Below are 16,360 nucleotides of genomic sequence, written 5' to 3' on the forward strand. Positions count from 1 at the left end.
AAGCCCTCAGAGGCAAACTGCTCCCATAACGTTGTCCGGACGTTAGGTGCTAATTGCAAGTGCTGAGTTACCTAGACTTCAATTGTACATAACTACAAATTGAGGTTTTCATAAGCCTATCCTTGTCTTCTAGCATTGCCATAACAATTCCAAAACTCAAAAAAAAAAATCACTCATTAAATTACCATTAAATTAAGTTGACTTAATAATCATATATACCATTATTCACATTGCTTACAGTTATCTTCTTTGCTGATATCTTGCATGTAGAATCTGGTCTTGTTTATTTTTGTATGTAATGAGGCACCGTATTGCATTGTAATGATTCTGACAGATGCAAACACTATATTGTAAAGGTGATGCATTGGTAGGGGCTATTGAAATGGACTGGTATGCTCCTGTTGCCAAGGTGATAAGAGCAATGGAGAGTGACTTACATGATTAATACAAGCAAATTTGCAAAAGGCAGGAATCATCAAAAGCTTGTCTTCGAGAAGGGAACTGCTTAAGTTTAAAGTAAAAGAAGGTTCTCTAACATGTCTCAGAATTATGGTGTGCCATAATTGATTTGAGATGCCTTCTGTTTTTATTTGCAGGACACACCCAGTGGTACTCAGGAATAAATCCCAGCTCTGTGCTCAGAGGTCACTCCTGGCAGGCTTAAGGAACTGTATGGGTTTGACTGCATGCAAGGAAAATACCCTATCCACTGCACTATTACTCCAGCTCCTGAGATGCCTTCTGAACTTTACACCTGTAGTCTAGAAGGTTTTCCTAGCAAAGATTTAGATGACCCATACTCAGGAAAAAAATACCACACACCCCCAGAGTATACTGGTTCAGAGGAAGTCACCAGACCTTCTTTGCTATTGGCAAGTTAGTCTATCACCCAAACTTTCAACTTCATTGGTAGTACCTTTCTTCTATCCTTTCCTGTTAATTAAAAATATATTTATGTTGGTGTAATGTGGACTCCCTCAAATAAAGGTATACTGTAATTAAGTTACAGGTATAACTCACTGATAGTTGATGGAAATTGCATATGAAAAACTTGGAGGTGGGGTGCAGGGGCAAAATACTTCCATTCCTCTCAAGTTCTCCACCACCCCCCTGCAGAATATTCACATGATCACCAACCTAGAACCTCTGCAAATCCCATATTTTAGGAATATTGAATACGAATTTATCAGTGAGCATGATTTATTAGGTCATTGCCCATTGATGACTCACTCAAGCCTCAGCATGTTTCCCTCCCACACAGTTTAAGAAGCAGGAACAAAGGGTGCAACCCCTTAATTACCAAGTTGGTTTTTATTGTTAAAAATCTGGACCTTCCCAGGGGCTCTCAATCATAGTCCAACAGCAGCAGACAAAGTAGCATATCTGGATATTCCAAGAATCTTAAGGCTCTCAGTTCAGAGACCAAGACAATATTCTCAAGTTATCACAATGGCAGTACATTAATAGCCTAACACTTAGACAATATCAGATAGGAGAAAGACAATCAGTGAATGAGAAGAATTTCTATAGGTGGGAACATGATGTCTGCTACAAGATCACAGCAGCAATTCTTACCACTGCTAGTAGTGCATGGCTAGGCATGTCCAATTTTTAAACAAAGTTGTGTGTGTATGTGTGTTCAATTTTATGACTTTAATAAGTTATCAAAAAAAATCTATTAGCTAAATATGACTAAAGATACTAATGGAGGCTAAAGAGATGGGACAGAGAATATACTGCTTAGCTTACAAGCAGCCTATAGGTTTAATCCAAGGCATCACGTTGCTCCCTAAAGTCAGTTAGGAGTGATTTCAGAGTGGAGAGCCAGAATGAAAGCTCTGAGTCCCACCAGTCCCACCAGATATGACCCCAAACCAAAGCATATATATATATATATACACACACATACATATATATGTGTGTGTATATGTATATACATATAAACATATATGTGTATATGTATGTCTTTTATTATATCTATAGGACATGGAAGGGTTTATGGTGTCATCTGAGAAAATATATGTGTTATTTGGTGTTTAGGAATTGAAAATAGCCAATGGCACAGAATGAATATTTTATAGAAGAAGGTGTAAGTTTAGTAAGTACATATTTTCATGGAAATAAATTCAATTCTAAAGAGTTACATTTTACAAAGGGATATGAAATTAGATTGTGTCATCAAAATGTGAGTACTCTGATCTCATATTCCTCTGTCATGGAGATATCAGATTTTTGTGGTATTTTGACACTTTGAAATCCCATATAATACACAACATTTCTGATCTTTGAAAGATGGGTATTAGTTATGTTTCCATTTGATTAAATTAGCAAAGAGCTACACGTTGTTATTAGGAAATTTTGAGTTCCTTTTAAATCATTTCTCCCAAATATATAAGAAATTATATCATAAATTTTTTTGAGAGTAAAAAGGGCATATATTTCTAATATGTCAATTCTTTGGGTTTTTTAATTTGGGGTCCTACTTGATGGTGCTCAGAGATTACTCCTGTCTCTGTACTCAGAAATCATTTCTGGCAGGCTTGGAAAACCATATCGGATGCAAGGTATTGAAGAGGGGTCAGCCATAATCAAGGCAAGAATCCTATCTTCTATACTATCACTCTGGCCCCCTTAAAAGTCAATTTTGATAGTTAAAAGATTCCAACATTAATGTGAATTGTTACAGAATTGTGAGAGCGTTGTATTGTTTCTCATAAGTATTTAATGAGTTCAAATTTTCTATGCCATTTTATCATTGTGTATCAGCTTCATACTATGTGAAGAAATGTTTCTTTAATCTTCTATGTGTTCCTATGAAGTACACTCTTCCTCTGTCTAAATATTTTTTCTGGGAGAAACAAAATGAATGAAAATTGTAAAGCATCAGCAGAATACATGTACTGTGGATTCTTTTGAAGCAGCCTCCCTCCCCGACAAGCATAGCTAAATTAGAAAACCAAGGGTCCCTCCCTGCAGTTGTTGGCTACGTGGCTAAGATGTTACAATGCCAGAGACTGAGATTACGGTTCCCCTCAGGCCCTGTTCTTCTGGATCATCCGTGTAGTGAGTGGGACTCCAAGCTACACTTGACGCTCAGGGAACTATCAGGTATTGAGGATCAAATTAGGATGTGGAACATCTTCCTTAATCTCTATATTTTCTCTCTGGTCGATCACTATGTTAGCAACACACTGACACAGCTCATCACTATGATCACTCTTCAAAAGAGTTAGATCACTCTTCAAAAAAAAAAAATTCCTAAATTTTGAACCACTGCATTACCCGTATTTATTTTTTAAAATCAGCATAGAATATCTTTAGAGTAGAGTATTGGTTGTATGTGAAGGCATGAACATGATGGAAAATTACATGAGTTGTTTCATGATATTCTATTAAGTCATAAGGTTTCTGTTGCTACGTTTTGGGTTGGTGACATAGACCACAGTAGTAGTAGTAAATGGAATTAAATTTGCATCCAGGATACCTTTTCTATTTCATCTTCTTTCTACATACTTTTATTTTTATTTATTTATTTTTGCTTTTCATGTCACACCCGGTGATGCACAGGGGGTTCTCCTGGCTCTGCACTCAGGAATCACCCCTAGTGGTGCTCAGGGGACCATATGGGATGCTGGGAATCGAACCTGGGTCAGCCGCTTGCAAGGCAAATAAATGCCTTACCCGCTGTGCTATTGTTCTAGCACCTCTACATATTTTTATTTGCTATGTATCAAAACTTTCTTTAATTCTCTTTTGGTTTAGGAGTCACCAAGCAGTGTTCAGAGACTAATCCTGCCTCTGTGCTTAGGAGTGACACCTGATAGTGCCTAGGGGACTATGTGTAGTACTGGAAATTGAACTGGTGTCAAATATATGCATAAAAATATTTGTAAACTATGTTTAAGGTTCACCAAAAAATAATGTAATTTTAAAAGTATACATTAGCAGAATATCTTAAAGAAGCATAGTTTTTTTTTGTATCTTCCTAGGATTGTTATATAATGTCTGTTTTATGAACAAAAATTTCTGTGCAAATATTAATTGCAATTATGAAAATACAAAGTTGACTATCTAGAAAGTGAGTTTCGTGTAAATATCATGTTTGGAATATGTAAGAGAGGATGTTTTGTAGTGTTGGAAAAAGTAGTGTCTATAAAAGTATTACTTCAAATGTAAATTCCTTTTAGATATGTTGAACTTGATCTTTAATATGGTATCAATTTACTAATGCATATTATTGCATGGCTACTTTTGCTGGGAAGACACAAATTTAAAATGTTAATTAATAAAATAAACCAATACAGAATCTTGCCTTGTATTTACAGATAAATTTTAATGGAATATTTCATGGTCTAACACAAATATCAGACCCAATGACACTAATTCTTGTACAGCCTTTGGCTTACCCTGTATAACAAAATCTGTTAAAGTAGGCTATAAAATACCTTATGGTAAGTGAACTTCCAAAGACACAAAGAAAATCCTCCATAAATTTAAAAGTTTATCTCAAGTTTTTGTTGGCATAAGCTTAAAATGGATATATTATTATTTGTATTATCGTAGGTAGTTGAAATATATAATACTGATTAGAGTGTGAAAATTAAAAAAAAATGTTTAGGTATTTTTGCTTCTGTCCCTAGTCAACATTTAGTAAACATACATGAGTGAATGTAAAATTACCTTTACAGAGTTTTGAAAATTTGGCGATCCTCAAGCAAATTTCCCTATGTCAACAATAGTTTCTTTACTCATTCATATTACAAGGTCCATAGTTTCCAAGGAGTAATGATTAAATGTTTAAAAATAAAATAACATTTATTTTCCTACTGGTTAATTTTTTTAAACTGCCATTTAGAAATTTATAAGGAAAATGCGCATCACTGAGCAAATCTAACATGAATGGATAATGTATGCAGTTGAAAAAATATATGCAAACTAATGTATGTGGTATAAAGAAATGTTTTGTAGCATCTTTTATAACCTGTCAGTGAGAAAAAAGAAAGTTTCATCTTTCAACGTCTACTTCCAAGCCTAGGAAAATGAACTAAATGAATAGACAATTCAGTAATGTCCAACAGATAACTAAAATTCAAATTTTATTTCTCCATATGTATCAGACAATTTTTTTTTCTGACAAGACTTTACTGAAAGATGAAGTGCAAATGGGAACCCTGTAAGAATGTTTATAAGAGTTGTACATGACATATTTTAAGCGCCACTAAGTACACATTGAATACTTTGTAAGTATATAGGCATATCAACATGCAAGTGTCATGTACCTAATATTACAATATGCATTTTGTTTGAAAATGTTTTTGATATTAGTAGATTCAATAATCATGTTACTTTATTTTCTGTGCAATATATTTGATTTTTGGTTAATCTCTTTTACAGCACAGAATTTGTTCTTATTCTGTTATAAATATACCCTTCCAAAAGTTATGAATTTCATGTCATTTAAATAGAACATTTTATTTTTGAAGCTACATTACTGGGAACATCACATTTCTGGGTACCATTTTCAGAGATAAGTCTTTAAATTATTTTTAACATGGCAGACTTGTTCCAATGTTGGTTATGCTGAAATATTTATGATAAAAATGGAGCTTTCTTGAGGGAATATTTTTTGGTTGAATGAAAAAGCTACACAACCAATTCACAAATATTGATGTGAACTGAATATGAAAAAAATAGGTCAGTTTTCCCAAATTCACAAAACTTTGCATTAATATTTAACTGCATCATTGAATCTACAATAAGTACAGCAGGTACAGTTAAATAAATTTGTAAAGAGATTAAAATTTTATACATTGTTAAGGAGAAAGAGTAATAGCTTTGAAAGTTTTCTAAATTATGTTTCTATTTGTGAGACTCATTCAACACATTTGAAACACAGAAGAAAGCAAAAGGATAAAGAGATAACAATTAGTTTACATTTCATAGTTTTTTTTTTAAAAACCAACTGGTGACCACCAAACATTTTATTGCATATAACTTTGACTATCAGCAAATATAAAGAGAAAGTGTCTACTATCATCATGTACAAGGAAAAGCATCTGAAGAAAGAAAACATTAGAGGTTTGACAGTACTGTGTAGAAGAGAAGTGTAATGTGGCATTTCATACCGCACTTAAAAAGTCCGTGTAGGAATCTCTGCTGTTCTGACCCTGGATGTGGGAAAAGTGCTTAAGTGCTGAGCCCTGGTAGGTTTTTCTTTTGCCCCTGCAATCTTCAAATGTCTTTTAACTTTTCTTCTTTTTAAATATACAGTATATTTCATGGGGGGAAACAGTGTTTTTTTTTTCTTTACATATTTTTCACATTTGGATCCATTCTCTACAAAATAACCATACATTTCTTGTGACTAGCATATATATGTACATATAGATACATATATAGTCTGCATATATGGAAAAGATGGTAAAGAATGGATCAAATATTATTTGTCACAGAATCACATAACATAGAAACATCTTACTTTAACTAACATATTTTATAGATCCAGCATCATAATTCGAGACATGATTTTGTATCTTTTTTCCACTAGAGGAAAATCTGCTTTGAAAAATGTTATTTCCTTTCAAAATAATTATTACATTATTTTTTAAAAAATCATACTATGTCTAAGAAGACAAAATAACGTGGGCATTAGTGGCAATACTTTGCATTTACTATTCATTAATAAGAAGCGATTTTAAATGCTAACTTTTTTTTTGTTCTACATGGTACTTACATAATACTTTTGGGAAATAATATGCATTGTTTTAATTTAAACAACAGTATCAGTTTATAATACATTGTTGCAATTTAAATAAGAAATGTCTGATTGGATTGCAAAGTGTTGCCACTGAGATATTTTTTAATCAACACGGTTATATTACATTGAAATATTAAATAGGCATAAGAAGAACTATTCTTATAAAGTTATGGTCCTTTGCCTATAGGAACATTTAATGATAGAAAAGGAAAAAACAAATGCAGATCCATACACCGCTGAATACAGTAAAAGAAGTTGGCTTTTGAGATTTCCCAGGGATAGGGAGTGGACTGTTAAGATAGTCCCAAAAGAGTGCGTCCTGGGATATCTTGTAATTATTTCTTCTATTTATATTGAAGTATCATAGCCCATGTTAAAAGTGAGAGGTAGAAGGATTATTGTAAGTATGCATGGCAGAGAACTTACCAGCTATATCCAATAACTATTGCATTCAATATTAATCTCAATACATAAAAATGCTGATGAGTTTAGAACCCATTCTTATATGTTGTCCCCTTTAGCTCTCTTTATTATCTTGCTACTTTCAATCCATTGCCTTTGGAAGGGTATAAGTGCAAAGGGTATATTTGGGTTAGAATAGGAGAGAAAAGGAAAATCCATCAATTTCATAAAAAAATTCATTAAAAAAGGATCTTAACTATTAAGGGTGGTCTGTGTATATTCTTTGATTAAGTCCATATATTTCTATGGTATACATACCACAGCCCATTAAAATATATCCAATAATCAAAGAAAGTTTTAAAATCCCAAACTTAAATAGATTTGAATCAAAATTTAAAACTAGGTTTATTTCTTTCTCTCCAACATTGCTAAAATCTGGAGCAAATAATCCTCTTGTGTCACATTAACAATTAAGTAAGAAAACTTAAAGTAGTCTTTTTAATTGATTCTTTAATATCTGGGATCTGTGGATTAGAAATTTCTTGGATCTTTTTGAAGAATGCTTTAAAGTCCCTTTGCATTAAGTATTTAGCAATAGAATCACAAATATTGCACTGAGTATTTTTCAATATTGCCAGCGTATATTTCAAAACAAGTTCTATTATCTACACTAAGATTTCCTCTTTCCCAATATTCAAAATGCATATTATAATTACATGGGTTTCCAACATCCATACACAGCAAGTACAAGATACTTACATGTACGTACACTGTAGTTACCTATATTTTGCATAGTTTTTAGTGTGTACTTTGTGCCACTTAAAAAAAGCATTACTCAGTAATTTTCATTAGGTGTTTACTTTAGCTGTGGTTGCCGGTTGTTTTTATTTGTGTTGTTATGTTTATCAAAGATTACCATTTGCAAGGGGGGGTATATTGGGCATTTTAAGGGCTCTAATTGACAAGATGGTGGGGAAGTTACAGTAAGATAGAGGCTTTATATTTTCTCCACAATTAAAATGAATGTAATGTCAAATTTCAGTTCATCATTCCAAATAATCCTAATGTGCAAGGGGGGCAAAAAAGGAAAAGGATTTTAAGTGTTCCCCTTAGTAACACTTTGCAATAAGTGGCACTAAATTACACGATAACTGCTATGTTACATGGAAGAGCCATCACCATCAACAGTTGCTGTACATGTGCCTATATGGAATCTCAATGCTGTTACAGTCATGAGTACATAATTACAAATGAGCCTGTCCTTTGAATTGAGATATTTATATTTTTACAAGGAAATAAAAAATAAATGAGGTGTTAGCTTCTTTGCCACTTTTAGGAAAGTTAATTTTCTTTCTCTACTTGTTATTTCAAATGTGGGGTTTCAAGGCAAGATTAAACATCTTGAATGAATATGAGATTATCCAGTTTCTACATTAATTCCATTTATCGGGTTCCTTAGACTGCTTCTTGGATTCTCTGATAGCAGAAGACAAGTTGAAGTCTCTCTCTCTCTCTCTCTCTCTCTCTCCACACCCACACCAACCCACCCATACCCACCAAAACACACACACACACACACACACACACACACATGCACACATGCACGCACACGCACACTCATGCCTACCATCAACACTTTGTTCATGCTCTGCATTGGCTCTTGTACTCACAAACTTTCCTTTTTCTTCCTTATTTTTATAATCACTCTATCTAGGACACTCAGAAATGGGAAAAAAAAGGATATAAAGAGTATACTGTTTACACGTTTCTGATGATAGGCAATCAATTTATGCTGCAAACAATACATTAGCAGAACATAACTACATTTGTTTAAAGAATAATGTTCAATATTCTACTAGGTGTGTGAGAGGGTGAGGAGTGGTGTAGGACACTCCTTACACTGAGTTCTGGAGCTAATGTGCTCACCAAACTGAGATAGAATTTGGCTCTATGTGCATATAAGAATGCATGTTCCAGACATTGTGATTGACATGATTCCACTAAAATGTCACCTCAATTTTCCTGATTTTTAAAATGTGGAATTTTTAATTAGCAAATACAAAGTATTAGGGATCAGAACATATCATTTAATTGCTTATCTTTCAATAAGAAAAATGATGCCTAATTAAAATTATTCTAACTGAACTGGCAAAATATTTTATTAGAGTCCACAAGTCATATTACACAAGTTAGTGGTTTTTGTTTTTTTTGTTTGTTTGTTTTTAGGGTTTTTTTTTTAAGAGAGTTCCAGTGAGTTTTTCTATTTCTCTAAAGCGTTAAAAGAGTCAAACATTTTGAAATGCACCAATTTGATATTTCTAATTTTATACTACTATAAATAATTATTGAGTTATTTAGGCAACACTTTAGCAGTTGGAGCCAAGTAGAATATAGATGAAATGAAGAGGGATGTAAATACAGCATCGATGAAGAGTAGCAATTTTGTAAGTGCATCCTGAAATTAGGCTTTAAATAGTAATTGATGATGCAGTTTATACAACTTACTTCTGTAATAAGGACCTTTCAATTTTGTACTAACAGGATGGATTTTGCTTTGTGGAGTCTTTCTAAAGATTATGCATTGAGAGATATGAACAGTTTATAAACCTATTCTAGTTTCAATGTGTCTAGTAGCACCTACCTGATTCTCTCAAACTACCATACTATATTAACATATTATTGCATTTTTCCACAGATGGTATGGAGTGAACTGTAAAAACAAGCATGCAATCACATCAATGCAGACTTATTTCCTTAAAATGTCATACTGTATATGATTTATTATGTTAACACTCAACCACATCATATTATTTATGTTCTGTATATTCTGAAAAAGTGCTGCTTGACTGACATCGTCCTTTTTCCTCTTGTAAGAAATCAACAAGATAAATGCTTCAACAATAAAAAACAATTTAAAAATTCAAAGGTTTTTTAAAAGATTTATACTTCTGATAAATAATCTACGATACAGCACCCTTGTCTTTCATTTGATATTAATACATGATGTCATACTCAACCATTCTCATTCCCCAAAAATAAATTCCAAGCTATTATTTTTTCAAACCATAGGCCATCATGTCTTTCAGACATCACAAGTATAGCTACCATGTTGTCATATTTGTTTTCTTCTTAAAGGTGCAAAGCTTGTGAATGGGAAAATAATTTTCATTTAACTGGATTTTTAATCTTTAGCATATAATAAATTTAATAAGAACTAATCTAGCATAATTGAATTACTAGAAGAAATAATATGACTTTAGATTGACTCTTTGTCATATTTAAGAATACAGCATTGCTTAATGGTTAAATACACCAAAATTTAAGAAATAATTCAGAGAAAGAGACTTTCACCTTGGAGTTAAAAGCATGGCAGAAATTCTCTATCACTCACTGTTTCATAAGTTTGTACCTCACAAAATGCATAGACAGGAATTTAATATAAAGAATTAGTTCATTTATACAGAAAACATATCTTAAACATGTCTTTTTGGCAAACCAACACAGGTATGCAGTACTAGAACTGCCAAATTAAAATTTGTAAATTTTAGCAAACTAAGAGTGTATTTTTAGGTTATTATTCCACTGTGGTTGCAATTTAAAACCTGAGGCTGTGCACTGGTTGTTAGCTTAAAATTACCTTTCCTTAGAACATTGTGCTTCCATTGTATAACAAAAAAAATTAACAAGAACTAGAAAAATTTGTTTTTGAACAGTGCTAGGACATACAGACAAAAATACTAATACATGTTATCTACTTATAATATTGGTTTAAGTAATAATATCTAAAGGGATATCATGGACATTAGAAAATGCTTACTTATGACTGAATTACCTACAGCCAAAAAAGTTAAATATGTATCAAATAATGTTTAATTGGATTTATTATATGCACTATATACAGATACTAAAATGTCTCAAAATTGTGCCCTATGGATACTTTAATTTTGTTTCGGAAGGTGAGTTCTTGTGGAACAAATAAATTATAGAATCAAATTAAAGAAATGAATGAAATCTTTGTTATTCCCAAAGCAGTGAAATATTTGGAAGATTTATTCGTAAATGAAGCTAAAATAATCTAGTGGCAGAATCTATATAATAATATAAGATGTCATGTCATGATTGCAGTCCATACAACATGGCCTCTGTATCAAATACTATAAATTTAAATAGAAAATTGATACAGCCTTACAGTGTAATCTCACATTCCAGAATCTACATTACAATGTTTTCAGTTTGTGTTTTCTAGGGCATATGTTTTCAAACATGTCTTTGAAAATAGACATGTAGAAAACATTTGTAAACCTCTAATCTGATTAAATTTAAGCTGATTAGGTATTTACCTAATCCCCTCCCTTGTGAAAGCTGACCATTGGCAAATGGACAAGATTTAAAGGGGGGAAATGAAAGGGAGAAAAAAAAACTAGGCATACATTTTTTCAATGTATAAAAACAATTCAATACCATGATCCAAGGAGGTGATTAACATTGTTAAGGCTGTATATTCAAGCACTGTATGTTAAAAGAGCAATGGTGTGGAATTTAGGCAGTAAGAAATGTCCTGCATTGTGGATGGTACAGTAATAAAAGAATGATGCTTTCAACAGCTGATTGTTGGTATACACTGGCTACTGAGAGCAGTACAGAATGGAAGTTAATAAAAGTAGCAGAAGATGATAGAAATGAATTCTGAGAGATGATAGCCAGTTTCTCCAGCAGCCAGCCTGGTAAGTAAAACTCAGAATCTTGGCCTGCATTTTAAATGAAATACTCTTTTTTCTCTTCAGCATTGACTTGGCTGCCTTCAGCATTGATAATGGCTGTGTCAGCATCTGGTGCATCTTCAGCTCCTTTAGCTTCATTTGTTAAATACGTTCCTATGGGTATTGGACAAACATATGTTAGTTCTGAGAGACTGATAAAATAGCTAGCATTAAAACTGCAGTAATTTATTTAGAAAGAAACTTATGCCAGATTTCTTGTGAGTTGAAATGTATTCTGAGATTTAACAATCCACGCAATTCATCCTTCCAAAGATGCATGCTTTCTTTCAGTGTTCAGGTATACAATATATATGAAGTTGTGTCCAGGTTAACTACAAGTAACAACTAAATGGGTATGGGTAATAAGTACTTTGATGTTTTTAATGCTGGATACAGACCATGTGATCCATGCAGCTGTAGCAATCAGAGTCCTTTGTTAAGATGCTGATAATGATCACATCAAATGTGCCACCGTTCATTTTGGAAACTCCACTTAAAAGTAGTTATGTCAATAGTTTCTACCTAGCCCATTGCAAAACATCACATACTTTCCTTACTAGTACACGTGTATGTCTATAAACTTACAAATAAGATCACTAATTCTTTTATGTCACTGGATTTCAATACTAGAGATAAATTTTTAAAAATAAGTATTGTTTTTATAGACATTGACTCGCTCTGTGACCATTGACCATTGAAAAAACATTATTTTTCTAAGGAAATTTAACTTCAATATTGAGTAAAATTGTCATAAATTCCCTGAAATAGTTTAGTGTTTACATAACTCTTTCCCTTCCTCACATACTCTCTCACTCTTTATCTCTCTCTCTCTCTCTCTTTCTCTCACATGCATATGCACACAGACACACCCATACAATATTTGAAAATAAATTTAGTGTTTGGTATTATTTTATCAAAGTTAAGAATGCTTCAACTTTGTCAAGCTATTAAATATAACCAACCTTTATGTCTCGCCAGATATCGACCAAGCAGAAATATAGAGCACAGCGTGACAAACACCACGACAGCCACTATTCCTCCTATAAGAGCATGATCAGGACCAGTCTGGCCTGCCAGAGCATTAGGATCTAGAAAAGACAAGAAAATGTTGTTCAGGATAGTTACTATTTAATCACAGGACACATATTGCATCACAATCAGATGTTTAAAAAATTAACACATTTTCCATTATAAGGCATCATCTCAGTAATGTAGTCAACAGATATTTTCTTTATGCACTAAATCACAATTTACCTGCAGATATGACACCGCTATCACTACTGACATTGAGTTTGCATTTTATAAAATAAACTAAGTAAAGAAATATGCACATAGTATTGTTGTACTTTGTGTCTTTTCTTCTTTTCATCATTCATCTCAAAGTACAGATTTCTCAGTGTGGCAAATACAACTCTGAAATGTAATATATTTTTATTATTGGAAATATTATTTTGTCTTAAAAATTATTTGCCATGGGTTGAGAAGATGATTCAAGGAGCTGGAGTGCATGATCCCTGAATTTGACCCCTGGCAGAATAGACCCGCTGAGAACCATCAGGAGAAACCCCCAAGCACTGATCTTCAAATAACCCCAAGCACTAATGGCTGGAAAACATATCTATCTACACACAAATAAATATAGTATAGGAATCATATCCAGCAATTCTTGGGGATATTTGGGATCAAAGATCAAACTCATGGCAAATAAAACTGTCATAGGAAAGGTTGGAGATAACCTTTTGAAACGAGCTCACAGAAGTGAACTCCCAAAAATTAAACTATGACAAATGAACAAAAATGTATCTAGATATGGAGAAGAAGTGGCCTGACAACTGTGCACTGAAGAACTATCCTTTTAAAGATCCACTAAAAGGAAATGCTTCCAGCAGAGCAGACTGAGAAGGAGAGAACAGTGGAGTAGCAATGGAAAAGTATACAGTAATTGAGCATATTAAAGAATATATTAAGGACAGGGCAGTGCGACTGTCAAGTATTTTGTCAATTATTTTTCATAAGAGTAGGAAGATGAATACACAATGAGGCTTAAGTGTCTATTGGACCCTAAAGTAAGTACTCAGCAACATTTGCATTAACCATATGTTTTTACATTTGCCTTAATAAAATAGGTAAATAAAATAGAAATATATGATCCCTGTGATAGACTACCTGATAAAAATAAAAAACAGCAAGGTAAAGATTGAAATATTGGGGTGTCAAAAAATTTAGAAAAAAAATCTATAGTTAAAAGTTGCACAATGGGAATTAAATTGCTTTGAACAAAAAAATGCAGTAAAGCTCAATCAGACTGACTGTACCTCATAATTGCTTACATCTTACAAACTGGACTTAGGGAGAGTGAGCATAAAATTGTACATTAAATTTGTAAATTATTCCTTTCAAAACACTCTGAAAGATATTTTTAAGCAGATAAAAACAACAAATCAGAACCAGAGCAACATATATTGGGTAGGGCACTTGCTTTGTATGCAACCTAGCCAGGTCCAATCCCCAGCACCCTTTACAGCCCCCTCAGTCTATCAAGAGTGATTCTGAGTGCAGAGCCAGGAGCAACACTTGAGCACTGCTGGGTTTGTTTCTCCCCACAAAAAAATGTAAAATTTTAAAAGTCAGATTAGGTTTTTTTTTAAAAAAATATTTTTAATATAACTATTATGCTAAAGAAGCACATGTCTAGGGGGAAAAAGTGGTTGATTATCTCGAACTACCTCTGGACGCCCAAATTTGGTAAAAGCAAAACTATATACTTCTTATGTAGGACAAATTCTCAGCTACCTATATCAGATATGTCTGACAAAGTTAAATTTCCCATAACATAGACGGGTGAAGCAAAAAAAAAAAAAAAGAACAGAAGAAAATTCAGTTTCTTCAAGGAACAGCAACCATTATCACATCTTAGAAGACTTTTAAAACCTCTCATCCATGTTTTCATAATTGCTATGGTTCAGTGAGTAGCCAGTATTCGTCCATTTTTTTTGTATTGTCACAGGAGGGCTTTCTCATACGAAAAAAGTCTCCTTACTGGTCTGTCATTTTGTTTTGTGCACAGGTGGAGAATAGTCTTAATAATTCCCCCTTTGCCTAAGTTCTTTCTGAATCAACACATCCAAATATATAGATAATTTGCATATTCAAAGCTCAGGTCTTGCTTTCCACTGCTGCACGAGCATGATCCCAGAGGCCAACTAAACTACTTTGGACACCAGGAGCTCACAGAAATGCCTCTAGACTGTGAACTGAGCCACTGCCCCATGCGGCACAAGGGGGTAGGGTTTCTCTCTCCAGCCTTTTCCATCTAATAAGCACCACAAAAGGGAAGTAAAAGCTTGCAGTGATGCAATTTCTGGCAGAATTTTCCCTGGACTTTATACAGAAGTCTAAAACCGCGCGGCCACAATAGCGGCCGCACAACCTAATATCTCTTAATTGTCAGCAATGTGAAACTGTTCCTTTTTAGCAGGTCTGACTTTGGGGGTAAACTCCAAACAATAATAGTGAGTTTTTTATTGAAATATTGAAGGTAATCAAAGTAGCAGCCATGTCTCTAGACTGTGAACTAAGCCATAGCCCCATGCCGGCCAAGAAGAGGAAATATCCTTCTTTCTTGTTTTTTTTTTTCCCTTTTCGGGGAGAAGCAGCGTGGCATGCACCATATTATGAGGTCTATTAAGCAGGTATGAACTTGGTGGCATGGGAAGGAGAAAACAAAAAAAGAAAAAAAATATGTACTTGGAACACCGGGATGCTTGGGCAGTCTCAGGCCAGGGCCGATACCAGCATGCACTCTGCCGAGATTCGACCCGGGTGGCCACACTTTTGTGAGGCCACTTTGCTGCTGATCAACCAGGATCTAGAATCCAACTAGACTACTTTTGCTCCCAGAAACTGTTGGAAGCCATGTCTCTAGACTGTGAACTAAGCCATTGCCCCATACTGCCCCAGGAAGGGAAATGATGCAATTTCTAACATAAATCTCCCTGGACTTAATTACTAAAATACTAAAATACAGAAATCCTAAGCCTTCATAGCTCTTCATTCTCAGCAATGGAAAACTAATTATCAAATGCTTCCTTGGTAGTAGGGCTGTCTTTGTTAGGGGGAAACTCCAACAACAATAGTGAGTTTTGTGTTGATATATGGAATGTAATTAATGTAAAGTGAAAATGGGATGAAATTTATCAGTTATGCAGGCGGGGGTGAGGGGGTGGGAGGTATACTGGGGTTTTTAGTGGTGGAATATGGGCACTGGTGAAGGGATGGGTGTTTGAGCATTGTATAACTGTGACATAAGCCTGAGAACTTTGTAACTTTCCACATGGTGATTCAGCAAAATAAATAACTTAAAAAAATAACAAAAACAAACCTCTTGGTCTTGATATGAGTAGGATTAGCAGGATAAATGGGACTTTAGATTGTTCCTTCC

The 16,360-nt window shown here is 33.8% G+C and overlaps 1 protein-coding gene across 1 annotated transcript in view; it reads right to left on the minus strand.

Moving 5' to 3' along the window:
- Window positions 1-5,070: 5,070 nt before the first annotated feature.
- Window positions 5,071-16,360, minus strand: part of CADM2 (cell adhesion molecule 2) — a 304,436-nt gene continuing 293,146 nt past the window's right edge. The window contains exons 9-10 of the mRNA XM_004606996.2: window positions 12,882-13,007; window positions 5,071-12,033 (exon numbers count right to left, since the gene is read on the minus strand). Coding sequence (XP_004607053.2) covers window positions 11,915-12,033; window positions 12,882-13,007 — 245 coding nt within the window. The 3' untranslated portion in view covers window positions 5,071-11,914. The remainder of the gene's footprint in view (window positions 12,034-12,881; window positions 13,008-16,360) is intronic.

This window comes from Sorex araneus, chromosome 2, assembly GCF_027595985.1.
Source record: "Sorex araneus isolate mSorAra2 chromosome 2, mSorAra2.pri, whole genome shotgun sequence".
In the NCBI taxonomy this organism is placed as follows: Eukaryota; Metazoa; Chordata; class Mammalia; order Eulipotyphla; family Soricidae; genus Sorex; species Sorex araneus.